The sequence below is a fragment of the Medicago sativa genome, chromosome 4 (assembly GCF_051527215.1).
Source record: "Medicago sativa cultivar Bolivia chromosome 4, Bolivia_mono, whole genome shotgun sequence".
Lineage (NCBI taxonomy): Eukaryota > Viridiplantae > Streptophyta > Magnoliopsida > Fabales > Fabaceae > Medicago > Medicago sativa.
Genome location: NC_140752.1, coordinates 64,615,364 through 64,637,103, shown reverse-complemented (window position 1 = coordinate 64,637,103; position 21,740 = coordinate 64,615,364). Strand labels below are relative to the sequence as shown.

The 21,740-nt window shown below is 31.5% G+C and overlaps 2 protein-coding genes across 2 annotated transcripts; both read right to left on the bottom strand.

The window, feature by feature from the left end:
- Positions 1-483: 483 nt before the first annotated feature.
- On the bottom strand, positions 484-2,776 carry LOC146930727 (UDP-glucose iridoid glucosyltransferase-like). The gene is made up of 2 exons (XM_085702201.1): positions 2,260-2,776; positions 484-1,485 (listed from the first exon to the last, which is right to left on the bottom strand). The coding sequence occupies exons 1-2, from the start codon at positions 2,741-2,743 to the stop codon at positions 605-607; spliced, it is 1,365 nt and encodes a 454-aa protein (XP_085558327.1). The 5' UTR covers positions 2,744-2,776; the 3' UTR covers positions 484-604.
- A 4,202-nt stretch (positions 2,777-6,978) lies between these two features.
- Positions 6,979-7,683, bottom strand: LOC146930726 (putative histone H2B.1). The gene has a single exon (XM_085702206.1). It carries the CDS (start codon positions 7,597-7,599, stop codon positions 7,153-7,155), a length of 447 nt encoding a protein of 148 aa, XP_085558332.1. The 5' UTR covers positions 7,600-7,683; the 3' UTR covers positions 6,979-7,152.
- Positions 7,684-21,740: the final 14,057 nt, after the last annotated feature.

Genomic DNA, 21,740 nt, shown 5'->3' with positions numbered 1-21,740 from the left:
AACCTTCCATTTACAAGTAATTGAAAATCCATTAGCAAGCATAATTTTAATTTGGGTGCTTTTTGAGGAAAAGGTTGGAGGACTGTCAGGTGGAGCATGCCAACGCCCTGGCAAACTCCAAGGTGGCGACTGCAAAGGTGGAAGGTGATCTCATTCTTACCAAGGGTAGGGAGGAAAAGTTGAAGGAGTCCTTAATTTGCTGCTGAGAAGCCCAGTATGGGAAACATGCAAATGCAACCATGATCTACTTGAAGAATACTGCTAAGGAATTGACTTGGTAATGTAACAGGTTATGTTATGATTAATGACGCTCTTTCATCTAATCAAGTGTGGTCTTCTTGTATTGGATTACGTTTAGGTTTCTTGTCTTACCCCCGGTTCTTAGAGGAAGGAACCTGGTAATTTAGAGTTTTATTGTTTCAACCAAGATTCGAATTCAGGTTCTTCTTGTCTTTAACTTTACTTTAGGTTTAAGGTTACATATAAATTAAATCAAGAAACATTAATTACTTTAATCACCACAAAACAAACTAATTAAAGTAACTCATATTCAATTAACCTTACAAGGTACTTAGGTGTTCCCCCCTTTACTTTTGTTGTGAAATCAGACATTCAGTGATAAGATATACTTTACCAACCCATTTAGTGCATCACATGAGGAACCCTTCACAGCTATCCCAATTTCATGCTTCAATTCTGTTGCTCTTTGTCTCATCAACTCCCCTTCTGAATTCACCATAAGTCTTCTAACCACCCTTTCAATCTCATCCCTTTCTATTACATTACACCATTCCAAACCCACCTTCCAAACATGGCTCAACAACCTTGCATTTACCCTCTGATCTCCAAAATAAGGTTGACAAATAATTGGCACTCCCTCACACAAACTCTCCAATGTAGAATTCCAACCACAGTGACTCCAAAACCCTCCAACAGCTTCATGTGCCAAAACTTCACTTTGAGGTGCCCATTTCACAACACAGCCTCTCTCAGCTACACCTACTTTAACATCTTCTGGCAAAGATTCTAACCACGCTGAAACATCGTTGATTGACTCGGGTCGAATAACCCAAAGGAAATTTTGTCTGCTGTTGACTAAGCCACAAGCAACTTCAGTTAGCTCTTTCTCTTCCCAACTAGCTATGCTTCCCAAACTTACATATAACACAGAATTTTTTGCTTTGTTGTTTAGCCAAGATATACAATTATCACTTTTTTGCAGAATGCTACTAGTATTGTTAGCATCATTGGCAATCATGTGTAGAGGACCTATGGGGAAGAGGTTAACTTTGTATAGCTTTTGGAGTTGGTTTAGTGATGAATCTTCTAAGCTTTCCACAGTGTTGAATATAACACCCAAAGGTGTTATTGAAAGTGTTTTTGCTATGCTTTGTAGAAAATCATGTTGATTTGTCAAATTAAAAAGGGGTAGATCTTTGAATCGCAGCAAGTCTTGTTCTGGCACCAAGTCCCTTGACTTTGAATCTGTCATACATGCAACATGTTAAATAGTCATTCATGTAAAAATAAATAAATAATTCAACAATTAATTAATTAATTATTATGATTCGTGTGAAGTTATGTTTTTCATTTCTTAACATGAATAAGTGGAAAACCGAGTTCGAATTCTAACCTCAACATATTTATATTTACATGAAATAAATCATACAAGCTAAAAAAATTATGGTTATGGTATCATTTTCTTGAGTGTGAATGTGAACAGAAAAAGACTACTTCAAGCTCATTAAACATGAGGAATCTTTCGGGAGGATGTATCTATCTCTATCTATCTATCTATATATTATTGGAGGTGGAATTGGTCTGTCCAATAGAGATTGAGAGAGATTCTGACAAAATTTCCAGCAAAGAATAACCAATAAAACTAATTTATTTAACTACACGCACATGTTTTGTGAAGACCCTCTTAAGGAAAATGATAGAGTCGTGTAAACATATGGTATTTAATTCTTGTTGAAATCAATATGTAGGGTCAACTGTCTAATGTGTTAAAATGACAGATATACAATTTTAATTGAAAATTTCCATAAGAAATATTCTCATTTTTTTTTAACAGCAGAAAATTCCCATGTATAGGTGTGTACAAATGAAAAAATTATTTGAAACTTTAATTAGCTATGATTCCCATGAATGAATTGAAAATATAAAGCATCGTTAAGCAACTATAATTTGTCAAAACATTGATCCAAAAAAAGTAACTGGTGAAAACAAAAAAGTTATAAAGTCATAGTAAGGTATTACCTTGCAATGGAAGGTAACCTTTGCTTTGTAGTTGAAGACACACATGGTAAGTGAGTAAATTAGTAGCACTAGTGGTTCGAAAGACTATGCTTGGTAGCTTTAGTTCCTTGGCCAAAGAATCGATGAAGGACAAAAATCCATCATAGATGATGCAAGCAATTTTTTCACCATGATTTTCATTTGCTAATTTTGTAATATAATGAACTAATGTCTCCTTAAGTGAAGATACGCACTTTATATTTAGAGTTGAAGCAATATCTACAAAATTCTTGGAAGTGATTTGGGTATTAGATAAACCATCGGAGAAAGGTAAAAAATAGAAATTAGGATGATTAGAAGGATCAGGGGAATTGAAATGGGTGTGTGCTATGGTGATGGAGAAACCTTTTGAATGAAGGATGGTGGCTAGTTGAAGCATAGGAGTTATGTGGCCTTGTAAAGGTGGTGATATTAGAACCAAACGGTGCCTAGTTTGAGTTTCCATCAACTTTTTTTGGTGGGAGGTTTGTACTATATTGGTCAATACTTGCGGTACGCGGCCTCCTTAAATAAATTTCTCTGTTACCAGATATCGATTGACAATATTGATAAAACAAATAAATAAACCTTTTTTTGTTGGATTACATTAAAATTTAGAGTAGTGTCAGTAACACTCGCTCTAACATTCACTCTCTTATTAACTTAAATTAAGGTGGATCACACATTTTGAAAATGAGCTTCAAAGTATTGTGATATATATTGAATTTAGAGAATTGCTCTTCTCTCATCTGGTTTTGCCCATCCCCGCTGAGAAATACACATGCATGAGTTAACTTACGTTGAGAATACATCTACGTGAGTTAACTCACGTTTGGCTATTTTGACGGCAATGAGCAAAAACAGATGGGAAGAGAGTTATTTCCTTGAATTTATCTAATGAAAAAGTGAATGTTGAAAAGAGAATATTTCTAACATCCCTCTAAAATTTATGTAAGTTGGACTCTTGGAGCATAACATATTATCCACTAAAAATGATCTTACAAAACGAGAATTGAACTCCCGTTTTTATGGAGAAAGAATCAACTTTTTGTCAATTGAGCATACATTCGTTGACATAACAAAATAATTTTTAATTTATATTGACTTTTTACATTGTCACTTATTCACAACCGATATATTACTATAAACATTTAAATTTAATCATAATTATTTTTAAAATCACATATATAATTAGTTTTAAATTTTATATTTTGCAACATATAAAAAATAAAGAAAAAAAAAATATCAATGACATTACTCATTCTAGAGAGATCTCTTTGGTTGGAAGTTTCGTCTTCCACCGAGGTATTTTTGTTGGAAATGGATATGCAATTCTATAGATATAGAATCATCCTGAACCTCTTAAAAAAAATATCATCCTGAAAAAAAATAATTAACATTAAATGGTCGGTTACATGTATGTAGCATGGATAATGATATTTTTCATTTTTCCTTTCCATTAGGGATGGGAATAGGCCAGGCCGGTCTACAGGGGCCTATGGCCTAGCCTACGACAGGCCAGGCCAGGCCAGGCTTTTTTCTTAAATAGAGAAGGCCTAGGCTTTTTTTTAAGCCTATTTAGCTTAAAAGGTCAGGCTACAGGCCTCTCAAAAAGCCTCTTAAGCCTATTAGGCCGACCTATTTAAGTTATATGAATAATATTATTTATTATTATATTATATTTTGTACTTTGAATTAAAATATAAATTTGTAAACTTTTTCAATAATTTAAGCTTTATTAGTATACATTGATTTTTTGCATGTATAAATGTACTATTATAAAATAGAATAGAAATATGATACAATATATAGTCGAATTCCCTAAAACCTCGTGTTGGTTATCAAAAGAGAGTTTAATATAATTGAACTATTAGTTCGCTAGTGCATTGAAACTTAGATCACATTGTTTATTTAAAGATGTTCATACGATATCGGCTTTTAAACAAGCTAGTAGGCCGTATCAGGCTTTCTGAAGGTCAGACCTAAAAAGTAGACCTATGATAGGCCGCAGGCCAGACTTATGCTTTAAAAAAATATGGCAGACCAGACTTAGGCTAGGCCGAGCTAGGCTTTGCAAGGCCTAGCTCGGCCTAGCCTATTCCCATCCCTACTTTCCATCAATAATTTCTTTGTTGTTCCTTCAAAACAAAAAGATAATAATTTCTTTGTTGTAAAATGACAGATTGACAGGAACTAGGTTTGAACCTAACTATATTATCTATTTATTATTTAATTATATATTATTACAAAGTAATGTCTTTTTCAACTTTAGTGAATTACAAGAGTCTACTCTATATTTTTTTTTTATTTGCATCAAATTCGACTTTATTTATTTTTAATACTTAATTTTCTAAAAAAAAATTAGAGTGTAGGGTCATCATATAACATAGTAGACATCTCATCTCAATTGTGTTAGTACTCATAATCTGTCATGTGATGCACCCTAATCAATATGTATTATTAGAGTAAAAGATAAGATAAAGAAAAGTTTGGGTTAAGATCTTTCAAAAAAAAAAAATTGGGTTAAGATCCTCCATTTATCTTGACTCGAAAAGTCTAGGGAACAAAGCCAAATTCTTATGTAGGGAAAATTCTAATATGGACATAATCATAAAAGATAAATATTTGGACACATTCATATCAAATGGGAAAAATTAAATCACATCAATCAACATCATTTAAGTTTAATTTCTTTCAATTTTTACATTTGATGTGAATGTGTCTAAATATTTATCATTTATGATTGTGTCTATAGAAGAGTTTTTCTTCTCATATAAACAAAAAAAGAGTCACTTGTCTCATTAAAACCCTTATTTGAAAAAATTAATTGGATAAAACCAACGTGAAGGTTTAAGGTTTTATAATTTCAACAAGAATAAAAATTTGCAATTGATCAAAATGGCATTTTTTAAAATTGGTCAAGTTAGCTCGGCTGGAAAATTTGACAATAAAAAAAGGGAAATGTTAACTTGTACCCTTAAGACACAAGTTAATGAGTCAAATATAGGGGTTATTAAATACCCATAAAAAAACATTACAAATTTTATATTTTGTTGTCTAAAGGGGTTATCAAAGACTCACGAGATATGTATGATATGTGCCCATAGAAATGTACATTGGCCTTTGCAATCATCAACTTATCTGATGCATTTATTGATGATTTATCAAAAACCACGGACATTTTATCTTTATGCATTTATCAATTAAAAAATTTCAAACAAACACGTATTACCATTTACACAAAAATAAATTTGTTTAGACATATGTACCAAAAAAAAAAAAAAAATTTGTTTAGACATCCCAAACCATGTTTGTTCAAATTTAAATTTATATAACCATAATTCAAAGGGAATTAACACATAAGAACATTGAAATTATTCAAGATAACAAGGATTTATTCAAATCGAGAGTAAGAATGAGCAACAAATCAAATTGAAGGAATCAAATACTAAAGGCTAATAAAGTTTCACTTGGTATATAGTGAGTTTTCAGTTCAGTCATTCCATCCTTCACTATTGTCCTCAATCAGAACTCATGTCCTCATATTCTTCATATGATCTCCTCCTCGAGTGGATCCTTCGATTTCCTCCTCCAATTCTTCATCGTCCACAAAAACACCGGAGCCTGATTTTGATCATGATCAAGATTCAAAGCCTTCTTCCTCACCATCACCACCCTGTTCATTCGCACCACTGCCCTCAGCTGGAGATGAAACATTCAACACACCCTGGTAAAAGGCCTGGCCTCAGGCCATGCAACATGGGCCAAGTAGGTTGTCGTATCTATCAGCTGATAATCGCGGGAGTTTGGATTCTACATTTGTAGCTGAAACCTGCACATTGAATCATGTATAGAAGGAAAAGACCTTTGTTGGACATCAGTAGTGTTCCATCTATGTGTGAATGAGGCCTTGAATCCGTGATCCCAATCAGCAAACTCGTTAGTTGCAGCAAAAGATGATTTCCCTGGTCCATATGGGATTGGTTGTGGGTGAGGTCGGTTTCTAGTTGGTTTCCCACTTTCCCCTGTGCAATACCTTGCAACATATCCCTCATCTATGTTTCCGGTTATTGTTTCATGCACATGAGGAGGGATGAGCATCCTTGTTGTTTTGTACAATTCTATGATTAATCCAGGGAATGCCAAAGGTCTCTTCTCTCTAGAATCAGATTCAACAATCGCCCTGATTTCATTGGCGATAACTCAGGCCGCTTCCACCTATTTACCTGTTAAATGTAGAAGTAGATGTGTGCCCTTAAGCCATATATTATGGAGGATGAGTAGAAGATAAACTTGGACTAAACGTTGTCAAGTTTCCCCTGGTGAATCTTACTAACATATTGCTTGGGACACAACTTCTAAGTCTCACATATTGCCTTGAAAGGCACGCAGTTTATCACAGGGTTATGGAAGGGATTACCTATATAGGTATTGATTTTCCAACAACTTTTCTTTTTTGAAGAAACCCAAAGTCTTAATTCTTGAAAAACATAATTCAAATTTGTTTAAAGTGTTTTTTTTTTGCTCTAACTGTCTCTGGTTAAACAAACGCATTTTTTGCAAATTTATGTCAAACGTCGTCAATCTCCCTAGCAAGTTAAGTAAGCGTTCCCAATTTTCTTTTATAAAGTCATCCAATTATATCCAAATTCTAAAGTACTCGTACCAATTTCCGCTACTCAAATATCAATTGACAACAAATTAAAAACATTTTAGAAGTCATATCATCAATTCCATCGTTATAGTACAATCAACCAGATCACATTACTTCAATTACATCTTCAATAAGAGAAAATAAAGCTACTAATCGAAATATCTAATGATACCTAAAACCAGATCCAGCAAACAAGAAATAACATCGAAACTATCTCAAATCTAAGAACTAGTGAACTTAGTCACAGCTTTGGTACCCTCAGAAACAGCATGCTTAGCCAATTCTCCGGGAAGAACAAGTCTGACAGCAGTCTGAATTTCCCTTGAAGTGATTGTTGGCTTCTTGTTGTAACGAGCAAGTCTGGATGATTCTTGAGCGAGCTTCTCGAAGATGTCGTTGATGAAACTGTTCATGATTCCCATGGCTTTGCTTGAGATACCAATGTCTGGGTGAACTTGTTTCAGAACCTTGAAGATATAGATCTTGTAGGTTTCAACACTCTTCTTGTTTCTCTTCTTCTTCTTGTCTCCAGCAGCGGAACCACCTTCCTTGGGAAGCTTCTTTCCGGCCTTTGGCTTCTTCTCTGCCGGAGCTTTCTCGGCGACGGTGGACTTCTTCTCCTCTGCGGGTTTCTTCTCTGCTGGCTTCTTCTCTCCCTTTGGCGCCATTGAATCGGAAATTTGAAGGAAGTTAGGGTTTCGAATTTGGGAATCGAAAATGAGAATGTTGCAAGAGTAAAGCTGAATGTGAATGAGATCTGATTGTTGCGGTGAGATTTATATATAAAACGGTTTTGCGGTTCTATTGGCTAATGAGGTTAGTTGCGGATCGGTGACGTGGAATTGTTTTATCCGTTAGAAGGATAAAGTGATAGACGGTCAGGATCGTGTTTTAATTCAACAATGATGCGGATCGATGAGCTGGTTGGAAAGCTTTCTATATTCTTGTGTATCTTCGTTTTCGCCATGTTTTCAAACGGAGTGATTTTTTTTTTTTTTTAACGGAGTAATTTGGAAATAAATAAATATTTTTTTTGAGAGATAAATTTTTATTTATTTCTTTTTTGATGAAAATATTTATTTATTTCTAACAATAAAATTCTTTCTTTCAAACAAAACACAATAAAATTATCACAGTGTATAAATGCTACGTTTATTGTTCAATATTATAGACGAGCCTGCTTGAAATTATAGATGAGTTTTCCATTGCTTGAAGTTATGTTATAAAAAAAAGTCATAAAATTAAAAAGAAAATATTGTATAATAATAGTCACTTGTATTTTTTCCGAAACAAATAATTTAACTTTTGCGAGGTATACATGTTAACGGTGATTTTTTAATTAAGGTAAATGACCAACAAATGAATGTTTAACCGATGCGATTGTGAAAGTCCGAACAAGTTATATACTTCATCTCGGTTTATAAGTCACTTTAGATATAAAAAAAAATTATTATAAATAATAATTTGATTTAAAATATCAAGGAAGCATTGATGTTATTTTTATATTATATGTATAACTATTTATTGTTATTTCTTCTTTCAATTTTTTAATTTATTTTTTTCATATTATTAATGAAGGATAATTTTATAAAATAACTCATAATTTCATCTTTTTCATACAAAATTAATTATATTTATTAATTTATGTAAAACGGCAATAACAATTTATAATATGGGAGTAGTGATCTTAAAAAGTGTGTATGCAATGGTCATAAAAATGTCTTCAAAACTAGTTTAGAGATTTGAGGTGAAACTGGTTGAAGTAAATGCTTTGAAACAGAGGCGGAGCCAGGAATTAAACAATTGTTTGGGGGGGGGGGGGGGGGGGGGGGGGGGGGGGGGGGGGCAAATTTAAAAGGCTAATGTTAACTTGTGCCCTCAAGGCACATGTTAAGATACTCATTATAGAAATACACATATCAAAAGACGTGCATTCAACTTCTTAAAAGTTGTTATATTGTGTTTTTCAATGTAAAATTACTCTATTTAGGTTGCTTAACATGTGTCATAAGGGCACAAGTTAAATAGGCAATTACCCCCTGAAATTGTAAGTTTCGTCAATTACCCCCCTGACGTTAACAAAATTTCAATTAACCCCCTGAAATTGCACAACGTTAATCAATTTACCCCCTCTGTCAAATTCTTCTATTAGTCAACATGACGTTTTGCAAATACCCCCCTGAAGTTTTGCGCTTATGTGCAAAATGCCCTCCGAACTTGAAAATTTATATTATTTTTTTCTTATCCTTGATTCAAAAGATATTATTTAACAGTTAACTTATGTGCTTTTTCTTTTACATATTTATCAATGTATGTGTTACAAAAATTTTTTGTTTTTCTTTTTGAAAAATTGTTACAAAACTTTGATCAGCACAAAGTTTAGCGCATGTAGTTGGAGCATAAAGTGTTTTACCGTGAGTTTTGTAAACTCAAGAATATCAAAATAAAGATGGAAGAAATATTTGAAGGTGAGAAAAACACAAGAAGGGGGGTTGAATTGTGTTTTGAAAAATTTTTCGTTTCTCCTAAAAACTGAACACACTGATCAGAAGCTAAGTGAGACAGCTTCTGAAGTGATGATCAGAATCTAAATGCAGCGGAATAAAACAGAGAGAGAGAAGAAGAACGACACAAAGCAATTATACTGGTTCCTTCCACAATCCGGAAGTAGTCCAGTCCCCCTTGCACTTCCAAGGAGATTTCACTAAGAGTAATATCTGATTATAATTGCTCAAGCACACAAGCAAGAGACTTCCTTTGCTCAAGCACACACGCTAGAGACTTCCTTTGCTCAAGAACACAATCAAGAGACTTCCTGCTCAAGCACAACTGCAAGAGACTTCCTAACTAAACAAAATTACACAGAAAATTGTTTAAGGTTGAACACTTGATATACAATCAGAGGTGCTCACAATATAAATCAGATACAGACTCAATGGACTTAAGAATTTCTAAGATATGACTTTGAGACACAGAAATTCTAAGTGAATGCAGAACAATTTTAGCAGAGGTTTGACACTTGTAAAAATGTTGTGAGTCTTTCGTTCAGCGTTCTTGCATTACCAAAACTCTAAGTCTTCACTCCTTTATATAGAGGTGTGAAAGAGACGTTGTGAAATTGCCAGCACACCAAAGAGTCGTTGTTGAAGCTTGATCTTTCACCAATGATATTTTGCCTGATTTGGTTGTTGTCCTATGAAGAACAAATTTGAAATCCATTCCTTATCCAAAGGAACATCTTTGCAGGCGAAGCCGTATTCTGAAGTTGTTTTCTTGTCTTGTAGCGTGGACACAAAACAGAGTAGTGGAGAAGGTGGTTGTACAGTTCGTACAGTAGTACAATGTCAACGTTTTCGTCCAAATTGCAAGCACATGCCTTCAAACACCTTTGAAATGACCGTTGCAATGTTCCACTAATTTTCTGTTGTGTTTTCGAATCCAATAGACAGCTTTTGCAATGTAGATTCTTCAATCTTTGAATCTTTTGCAAATTCAGTTGATCTTTAGCTTCTGGTGAAATGACTTCTGATGAGGCAGCTTCTGATGATGCAGCTTCTGCAGGTGTAGCTTCTGATGATGCAGCTTTTGATGATGCAGCTTCTGATAATGTGGCTTCTGAACCTCTTGTCTTCAGGAGCACTATTTCTTCAGGAGCAGCTTGACTTCAGGAGCGCTTTTACTATCAGGAGCATATTGCCTTCAGAATCATCTAAGCTTCATTTTCTCTTGCTCTTTATTTGCTCATTCAGAACCAATTAATGAAGTAACTTTTTAACTGTGGTCCTGTACACTTGAACAAATATTAGCTAGTCCAATTTACAATTTTTAATACCTTGTTATCATCAAAACTCTTTGAGGTTCATTGTTAAACACATTTTGTTCCAACAATATTTTCTTAATTAAATAGCATTAAACCACAAGTAAACTCTCCGATTTTTCTTGAGGCATCATATACTTTTTGTTTGATGCTGCAAAACTAAGAGCATTTCACTTTCAGAGAGTTAAAGAGCTTATGCATAGTGCAATAGGGTCCCATATAAATCCAACATTGTCCCTAGCCCCTAGCAGTAGCAGTACTAACGTTTCAAGGCAAGGCATCAAACATTATTAACAGTCAATATCAAAGTTAGAAGAAATATTTAAGGACTGAGAAGGTAATTGAGAACTGTATGAGAACAAATTCATTGTCAAAGGAAGAATCTCAACATATAGTTCAGAAAGAAATTGATGCTCTCAATACATCAAACTACAAGTACCAAAATTTCTCTCATCCTAAAGACAATGTTTTTAGGTGTAATGAATTTGGATAATGATTTTAAGTGTAATGAATTTCAAATATCCTCGTTAGAGGCTTTTCTTAACTTGTTCCTCGGACAATGTTTGTCTTTAATATCTTTTGAGTCAAGGATAAGAAAAGAAAATATAAATTTTCAAGTTCGGGGGGCATTTTGCACATAAGTGCAAAACTTCAGGGGGGTATTTGTAAAACATCATGTTGACTAACAGAAAAATTTAACGGAGGGGGTAAATTGATTAACGTTGTGCAATTTTAGGTGGGTAATTGAAGGGGGTAATTGACGAAACTTACAATTTCAGGGGAGTAATTGCATATTTACTCAATTTAAAAAGTATATTCTAGTTAAACAGAAAAAAAGTTCAAATATACTCACTCCGTCCCTTAATGTAACCCCCCCTTTGCATTTTTCACATTTCTTAAGAAAAGTTGTCAGTGTAATTAATGTGTCTGTTTTATGTAATAATATTACCAAATCGTCATTTGTTTGTATGTGTATTAAATTTGACTATTCATATTTCAAGACAAGTTAGTAATATTAATTAGGGGTATGTTTAGGAAAAAAGTAATAAATGCATCTAGTAATTTGAAAAGGGGGTTACATTTAGGGACAAAAATAAAATCAAATGGGTGGTTACATTAAGGGACGGAGGGAGTAATACATATATGAGAAATTTAAGCTACATTAGAAATTAATACTGGGAGAAGATAGAAAAATTAGATTCACATATGCTTATAATATAAGACTTCAAATAACAATATACTTGTAGTATAAAAAAATTATAAGAAAATTGGGGGGACCATGGCCTCCCTTCAACACCCCAGTCCCTTCGCCCCTGCTTTGAAATTTGATGGGTAATTGAATTAAAAAAATTTAGAGTTAAAATGAGATAACTAAAATATGTAATTTTAAATGACTCAAAGTAAGATCCCAAAAAAAAAAAAAAACTCAAAGTAAGAGTGCAAAAAGTATAAAGAACTAGAATTAAATTTGAAAGCCGGTAAAAATTGAAATCTCGACTAAATTGAAAGACTTTAATGATTGAAAATTAAATTAAGTTAAAGTATTTAACCATACTAGTATGGACACCCGTGCCAAGCACGGGTTAGAATTTCGTCGTAATTAAAACATTGGATGAAGATGTATTATTCTCATTTATGTGGTTGCTCTATGTCTAATGAGTAGATTAACACAAGTGCTGGCTCTTTCCATAAGGTCCAATGATGATATTATAACTTGGTTCGACTTTGCGAATGAAGCATGGGTGAATCCCAGTGACAAATGTCGGCTGCGGAGAGTCTTATACTTAAGTGAGATATGTTGATGTGTTGACTGTGAGCTAAAGTTTCACATTGAATGTGAGAGTAGATGTTGAGCAACATATAAGTGATATGATCCATATACATAATTTCTTAAGGTTTAGGTCAAGATGTGGTGTCAAACTCACGTGTGTGGATTATCTTTGTATGTTGAGATGATCAAACTCAATGTAGGATTATGCGAAAATCACAATATTGTTATCAACCGGTTTTTTAGTTTTTGGATGTCATTTGTTTATTTTCATCTTAAAGTTTAGTTTTTATATGACATTCTCTTCCATATGTTTTTTTTTTCATTCAACGTATATTATTTCAATTTATTCACTTTTGGACTTTTGTGGCAGGTGAAAATGGTAAATTGTCGATGTGTTATGTTGAGTTGACAAAAATATATATTTATTAGACAATTTAAAATCATGTAATGTTTTCCTTAAAAAAAATCATGTGACGTTTGTTTAATTGAATCTAATTTTTTGGTAAAATAATTACCCAAAAATCTCGGACTCCTTCGACCAACCCATAAAATAACCAGCAACTCACACTATTCTCTATACTCTCACAAAAAAAATGCACAATACTTATTTTCTTTCACCTATCTTCCCTTGTGTTTTAATTCCTTTTTTGATTTTTTTTTGCTTTTAATTTTCTTTATTTCTTCTCATGGAAGAAAGAAACATAAACCCCTCTCCATGAAACCACCGCCAACCAAATTTTTTGAACATTTTGTGATTTCAATTGACCATATTTAAATACGTCATGTAATTACGGAGGTGGATAGTTGAATAATAATTTATCAAGTGTGTATTAAAGTTCTGTATTGGATGGAATAATAGATTTTGAACATCATATAAGTGAGATGACTCCTGATGCCTAAAGGTTTTGGACGAAGATATGATATCAATCTCACTTGTGAGGTTTCTCTTAATCTAAGATGGTGATCAAACTCTATGCATAATCCCCTAGAAGTCCCAAAATCATGATGAACTGTTTTGTTAGTTTTTATATGTCATTTGTTTAACTTTTTTATCTTAAATTTTAGTTATTGAATTTCATTCACGTTCATTATTTTTTTATTCAGCATTCCTTATTTCAAATTTTTTGACTTTGGTCTTTTGTGAATTCTGATAATGAAAAAAGATAAATGTATTATTTTGAGTTTACAAAAATATATACCTATTAGAAATTTTAAAATGATGTGATGTTTTTTAATTGAGTCTATTTTTTTCGTAAAGTAATTACCCCAAAATCACCTAATCCTTCAACATACCTACAAAATTGCAAGCAACTCAATCCATTTGCTATACTTTAAAGGTTAAAGCACACACCCCTTACTTGTTTTCCTTACCATCTATCTCATTAAAAAAATTCCTTTTTCATGTTAGGTCCCAGTTTGTCCTTATAATTTGGATATGTCACCATATTACACATGCAAAAAGTCTCACATTTAAGAGAGATGTTAATGTGTCATATGTGAGTTAAAGTTTCACATTGAATTCAATGGTAGATGGTGAGAAAAATATAAGTGAGATAACTTATGTACATAATGTCTTAAGATTTTAGATGAAGATGTGGTGTGAATCTTACTTTTGTGGTTGATCTTAGCCTAAACTGATAATATAAAAAAAAAAATAGGCTCCCTCAGAAGACACAATATTATGATGAACTATTTAGTTAGTTTTGGATATCATTTATTAAATTTTTTCATCTTAAAATTTATAGTTTAGGGATGTCATTTGCTTTGTTGCTGTTTTTTTTATTCAATATCTATTATTTCAAACCATTTTACTTTTAGTCTTTGGTGGGATCTAAGAATTGAAAACTGTAGAAGTGTTATGCTGAGTTGAAACAAATACATGCTCATAAGCTCATTAGATATTTTAAGTCGATATGTGGTGTCAATCTCCATTGTGTGATTGTTCTTTGCATAATATGAGGATCAAACACAATATAGGCTCCCTGTGTCGTCCCAACATTAAGATGAACTATTTTGCTGGTGTTTAGATGTCATTTGTTTATTTATTTTTTAACTTAAATATTTGGATGTCATTCGCTCTCATGCCATTTGTTATTCAACCTTTATCATTTAAAATTACTTTATATTTGGTCTTTAGTGGGATGTTACAATGGAAAAATGCAGATGTGTTATGTTAGTTGACAAAACACATGCTTATTAGACATTTGAAAATGACGTGATGCTTTGTTAATTAAGTCTAATTTTTTTTGTAAAATAATTACCCAAAAATCTTCAACCCCTTCAACAAACCCATATAATTGCCGGCAACTCAGTTTATTCCCAATAATTTTTCGGATAAAGCATGCTACATATATTTTTTTCCCTAATCATTTTTATCATGTTCAAATTCTTTTTTTGTATTCTATTTTTTCTTTTTAATTTCCTTTCTCTATTATCATGAAATAAATAAACATAAATTTGCCTCCATGAAATCACTATCAAACTACCTTTTTGAACATGATGTGCCTACGATTGACCTTATTTGACTATGTCACATATTTATGGATGTGGATAGTCACACACTTGATTAACATATGTTAATGTATCAAGTGTGAGTTGACGTTCTACATTGGATAAAATAGTAGATTTTGAACAACATATAAGTGAGATGACACATATACTTAATGACTTAAATTTTTTTGTGAAGATGTGGTGTGACAATCTCACTTATATGGTTGCTTTTGACCTAATATGGTGATCTAACTCAATGTAGGCTCATCTGAAAGTCTGAATATTATCCCAAAATTATGATAAACTACTTTGTTAGGTATTGGATGACATTTGTTAATTTTTTATCTTAAATTTTAGTTATTGGTATTTATTCACTTTCATGCTATATCTTTTATTTAACCTCTATTATTTCAAATTCATTCACTTTTGATCTTTGGTTGGATTTGACAATGAAAAATTGCATGTGTTTTGCTAATTTGACAAAATAAAGGGTTGTTGTATTTATTATTAAAACAATGTGTCATTTTTTATTTAGTTTAATATTTTGGTAAAATATATACTAAAAAATTTCGAACTCCTTCAACAAACTCGTAAATCACCAGGCTCTCATAGACAAAGCACAAACATTTCTTTTTTTCTTATCATCTCTCTCATGTTTGAATTGCTTTTTTGTCTTCTATCTTTTTCTAATTTACTTTCTCTCTTCTCATGAATGAAAAGAATAAAAACATTCATCTATTAAATCACCACCAACCCACTTTTATAGCATATTATGTTTTCTTTAATCTTATTTGGTTATGTTACCAGATTACAAATGTACAAAGTCTCACACGTAAAGGAGATATGTTAATATATCATATATGAGTTAAAACTTCATATTGGATTGAAGAGTATGTGGTGAGAAACATATAAATGAGATGACTTATATACCTAGTGCGTTAAAGATTAGGACGGAGATGTGGTGTCAATTTCATCTTTGTGGTTACTCTTAGCCTAATGTAATTATCCATGAGAAGACTTTTGGTATTTGCTGGAAAGTAACCATGGAAAAATATTGATGTGTTACTTGAGCTGATAAATTACATATTTATTTAACATTTTAAATGATGTGATATTTTTTTAATTAAGTAAAAAAGAAATGGTAAAAAGAAACGTCATATTAAACATTCCCTTAATTAAGGGGTGTGATCGTAAAAAGAAGTGGTATACTTATTCAGTCATTTAAATTGAAAATAAATCATATTTACATCAAACTGAAGAAAATATCTATATTTACGATGATGTGTATTATTTTTTTTTATGAACGATGATGTATATATACTTGTTAGTAAGCATTCCATTAAAATTCACCAAAAGAAAAATATGCTTGTTGGTGGACATGTTCAAAACTACCAAATACATTTGAAAAAAAATAAAAGAATATATTTTGCATTGCGGATGTTTTTCTCATAAAGAAAACTTGTTATTTTTAATTTATTTATTTTTTATAAGTGAAAGTTTAGTGAGTCGGACTCCAAGGGCTCATCTGAATTAGGATAGATTTTGAGATTTATCGAGCTCTAATCGAGATACTTACATACCACCCATTAAGAAGTTTTCACGTTAGCAGTAAAAGCTAAACTCACGACAATTGAACCAAATCTTCATTGAGCAAGAATATATGTTTTTGATACTAAATGGGAGAAATCCATAAATTGAAAGTTGAATTAGGAAAACATGTTAGTACCACTTGAAAGACATTTATTTAACAAATTAGTAAACACCCACAATTAAACATATATCGGCATAACTTGACCCAAAAAAAATCAAATATAGACATAATTGATTTTTTGTGTAAATGCTGATATAAAAACATTTAATTTAGAATGGAACCATAATCATCATGGACAATTTTAAATATTTATTTGAATATTTTGTTTTATAAAAATGAAATATCATAGCATGAAATGAGGTAGGAAATGAGAGACCGTCATGTGTACTTTATAAGTAATGTAAGAAAATGTTTATTATAAAGATAAAGATAAAAATATAAAGATCTGTAGTGTGATTGAGAATGTGCTTATATTGTCGATATATGTTGATTTAGTTGATAATAAATTGACTCCAGCCCCCATTAAAGTGTGAGTACAATTCTCAATACCAAAAACAATTCTTAAAGTGTTAGGACATCCTCGATGGATAATACATTGTAATCTCTTTTTGATTCTTGAGGTTTTCTCTTTGGACTCAACTCACCTAAATAAAGAGAGATATTGACCAAAAAAATCTCACCTAAATAAAATTATTAAAAAAAAAACGAATATGTTTTTTTAGGGGAAAAGATAGTATGTTTATATGAGTAAAAAAGGAACATACTTGTATGATGCGCTTTTTTCTTGTGCTATTTTTTATTGTTATAAAAATATTAAAATATATTAATTTCTAACTTTTATTCTGACGATATAATTCAATGCAAGGTTTTTCGTAAATAACTCCTTTCCATTTGGAAAATATGTACACTTGATTTTATCAATGTCTATGATTGGCAAAAAAACTGTGAAGACCAAATGTTGATTGCAATTAAATTGAAGAAATCAAATAAGAAAAAGGGGACAATAACCTTTACCGGTTTTCATGGAAAATAATTTCATTTCTTTTGCATAATGAGGAATGCTAGTAACACACATTTTAATATACATTTTTTAACACACTCTTTTGATTGGTTAAAACTCACTTGAGTTCCACCAAATTTATATGGGTCTCACATGATTTCGTGGAACCCGTGCGAATTGCAACCAATAAAAAAGGTATGTTGAAAAGTGTGTGTTGCTATCATTTCTCTTTTTATAATACTACCTTTATATCATTTCATTCATTTTTATAGATAGTATACGATTTTTTTCTTAAATGTCTGGGCCTTTCATATTCTATACTACTTTTTTGGGTTCAAACATGCATATTCATTCGTTAGCAGTAACAAAAAATAAAATAAAAATTTCATTAGCAAAAAAAAAAAAACATGCATATTCATTCAATAATAATAAATGGTTTTAGCAAAGAGCATATACATTAATATACACGGTTTTGATTATATATATAATTTTTTTTTGCATTTACTATTATTTTGTTGCATACATTGATATACCATAAAAAACCTTGTAATATTCGGACAAAAAAAAAAGAATATTGTAGATAAATGCTAATTTTTTTTTTTACATCTTGTTCCTTTTTAAAGTGTTTGAATCTGTTTAGCTTGGAAATTATCATTGACATATGTTAACATTTGAATGACTTATAATATAAGTGATGACACATATAAAGTGTACAAATGTCTTTTTCAATTATTCATAACACATTCATAATAATATCCTTCATTTATTTGGTCAAACAAATAGCTTCCATATTTATCTTGCATGATTGATGCATTTATGTGTATCATTAATCATTTAGTAACAAAAGACATTTATCTTGCATGATTGATACATTTATGTGTATCATTTATCTTGCTATTCATAGACTTTTTAAAAATATAGTGGAAAAAATCTAATATGTTTTTTTGTTGTTGGGGTTAACCCTCCGGTCCCAGAGGAAAAGGACCCGGGTAATTCGAGCAAAGAGGAAATTAAAGTCTTAACAAAAATTATTTTTCTTAAATAATTCATCTTTTAGTAGAACTCATTAATCACTTTGAGTCCAATTAATTGTTTCAAATTTACAATTGTTTAAAACAATATTGGAGTTTTCTAAAAATGGTTGCTTTTTTGTACTTGTGTAAATAACAAATGATCAAGTTTATCAAAGCCTCATTCTTTAAAAAAAAAAAAGTTTATCAAAGCCTCCAAATAGATTGTACTACCTCTTTAAGATCGAAAATAATGTTGTGATGAAAAAACTAATCCGAACAAAATAAAAGTATTATACATATATAAGACATAATATGAAACACCAAATCAATATCTGAACTGAAATATCTGAAGGTACACTATTCACTCGACATAATTTCATTTTTGTGTTAAACTAAAAATTTTGTTTGTAGTCATGTTTCGTTGTTTGATAAGATCCAAGATTTATAGCGCAACACCAAAGTAGACCTTTCCTTCCTTCAAATCCTTCTCAAATTTATAGATCATATTTCTTCATACAATAGCATGAATTTTGTTACCCTGAAAATGCAAATAGTTAATTAGAAGAAGAAAAAAAAGGAACTGGTTAAAAAAAATGAAGGAAAACTAAATACAGAATTTTCAAACCTACATGCTATAACAAAAAGCACATAAATACAACCACAATGAAAAACAATCATAAAAATTATACTCGAAACCTAAATTATGGACACAAAATGTCTTTTATTTTATGAGAGGAAGATGGTAGATGAAGATAATGAAAAACAAATTGTCTATATATATAGGAAAAAAATCATGTCAAGATCAATTTTGATTGGCTCATAAAAAATAAATGAGTCATGATCTATTTTGATTGGTTAAGAAAAAAAATTATGAGTCATGATCCATTCTAATTGGTTGATAAAAATATTAAATGCAATGGATACATAACACATAATACATAATTAAGTCAACTTTCTTGATCAAAGGTACTCCCTCCGTCTCAAAATAATTGTCACTTTAGCATTTTTTCCTTGTCTCAAAATAATAGTCACTTTAGAATATCAATGCATCATTTATTACTTTTTTCCACTACCATACCCTTATTTATTGAATTTCATCTAACTTAACTACCCAACTAACTACAATTAATAAGGGTATATTAGTAAATAATATTGATTTTACCATTGAAATCAACACAATTAATCATTTCCTTAATTACCGCGCACAAACCTTAAACGACTATTATTGTGAGACGGAGGGAGTATAATGCATTGCAAAAAATTTGTTTGAGGAGCATTAAATGCTAGAAGCAAAATGAGGCGCCACGTGTACTTATGCTCATAGAAGTATCCTTTTGTATTATATAAAGATGGAAGACATAACTTAATATTATTTAAAGCTTGAATTTGTTTCTGGTTTAGAAGTGAGATTTAGAAAAATAATTAATTGTTTTTTTGTGATAACCCTTACTTATAGATGAAGTAAAATAATTAATTGTCAATTCAATGATAAGCCGCTTTCGCGGCACTTACTTTTGGAGAACTAGTTTCATTTAAAACATGTTAATGATGAATAAATGTTTTGGAAACATAGAGTTGACAATAAAGGAATTGTACTTTTTCATTTGTTTCGGTATGACCATACAGCTCAACAGGATTATGTGATATTCAGCGATGCCGACACATTTGATGCTACATACAAGAGGTACAAGTATATGGGTCGACTTGTTGTGTTCTTTGGGGTAAACCACCATAACCAGAGTATTGCATTTTGAGGGGTTGTTATGTGCGATGAAACAGAAGAAACATATGTGCGGTCGTTGGAACAATTTTTGTCTTGAATGGGTGGGAAAAGTTCAACATTTGTTATAACTGATGGAGATTTGAAAACGGAGAATGTGATTAGAAGGGTTTTTCCAAAAGATCCCCGCAAATTATGTGCCCGACACTTGAAACGTAACGCTTGCACTAACGTTGTATGTTGAGGGATTATGGTCATGGCTCGGACAAAGGTATTGGTAAGTGCTTGCAGTGGCAACATTTCAAATTATGTATACAAGTGGTCTTATTTTGAAGAAACATTACACAACCCAATTTTACGTAAGAACAAAAGTATGTGATCTACCAATAACATCTACACACACAAAAGTTAATCACAGGGGAAAGAATAATAGGAAATCATGTCCTATCAATAGCCAATTGCCCTTTGACGAGGAACCTCAGGTTGAGTCAAACACACTTGAACATGATTATGGTGATGATAGTCAACAATTCGGAAATTTTAGAAATATTGACATTGTTAGTTTTAACTTACTTTGATAATATTAACTTTGTTCATTTTAATGTGCACATAATTTATCTGATTTACTCAACTTCTCTTAATGTTGAATTTGTATCGAAGTTTTTGAGGGTGGAAATGGTGGTGTTCTGAACATAGGACGATGAATAACTATTCAACCTTCTATGTGTTTGTAGTCTTAGTTTGATGTGTAGCTCTATAGACTATGCTATGTTTGTTTATTTTCTATTTAAATTAATGTTGGTGTAATGATATTGTTCTTAGTCAGGTATTCAACAGGTAATTGTTGTAATGATTTTGTCACATAATTGAATGAATTTAACTAACATTGTGGTCACTTTGAAAAGTTATTCTTGTTCAGCATATACTCGTATTGAGCTAAGGCATTTAGCAGACTCTAATTTTTTGATATGGTAAAATTGTTTTTCACCAAAATGAGGTTAATATAGCTATTACTTCACAGAGAGTATATGTTGCCCTTTTTTCTTAGATATTTTTTTATTTTTTTAGATTGTGCTAAGCTTCGCAACTAACCAACAGGATTTCTACCAAATAAAAAAAACCAGCAGATCAAATGGTAGCAAACAATAGGTAGTCAATATTCTACAAGTTTATGGTGATACTATTTTAAAAACTTGGCATTGTTAACTTACAAATAGCAGCATGGACTATTTTAAAAATGTAAAGTAGTGCACAACTAACTGTTGGCAAATGAAGTTTAAAAGTATAAATTGATTCTACTAAACTCCTATCATATCATATCATTATATTAAATCTTGGAATGGTTAAAACTTTGTCCAACACTCAACATAGACTTCTTTGACTTATTTCCCCTCCAAAACTCAACTC

What these genes read in the sequence shown, in the direction of transcription:
- LOC146930727 (XM_085702201.1), bottom strand. Translation starts at nt 2,743, where the DNA reads ATGGAAACTCAAACTAGGCACCGTTTGGTTCTAATATCACCACCTTTA. An exon ending in AGGTTACCTTCCATTGCAAG is followed by an intron (nt 1,486 to 2,259) that starts GTAATACCTTAC and finishes CATGTATGACAG; the next exon opens with ATTCAAAGTCAAGGGACTTG.
- LOC146930726 (XM_085702206.1), bottom strand. Translation starts at nt 7,599, where the DNA reads ATGGCGCCAAAGGGAGAGAAGAAGCCAGCAGAGAAGAAACCCGCAGAG.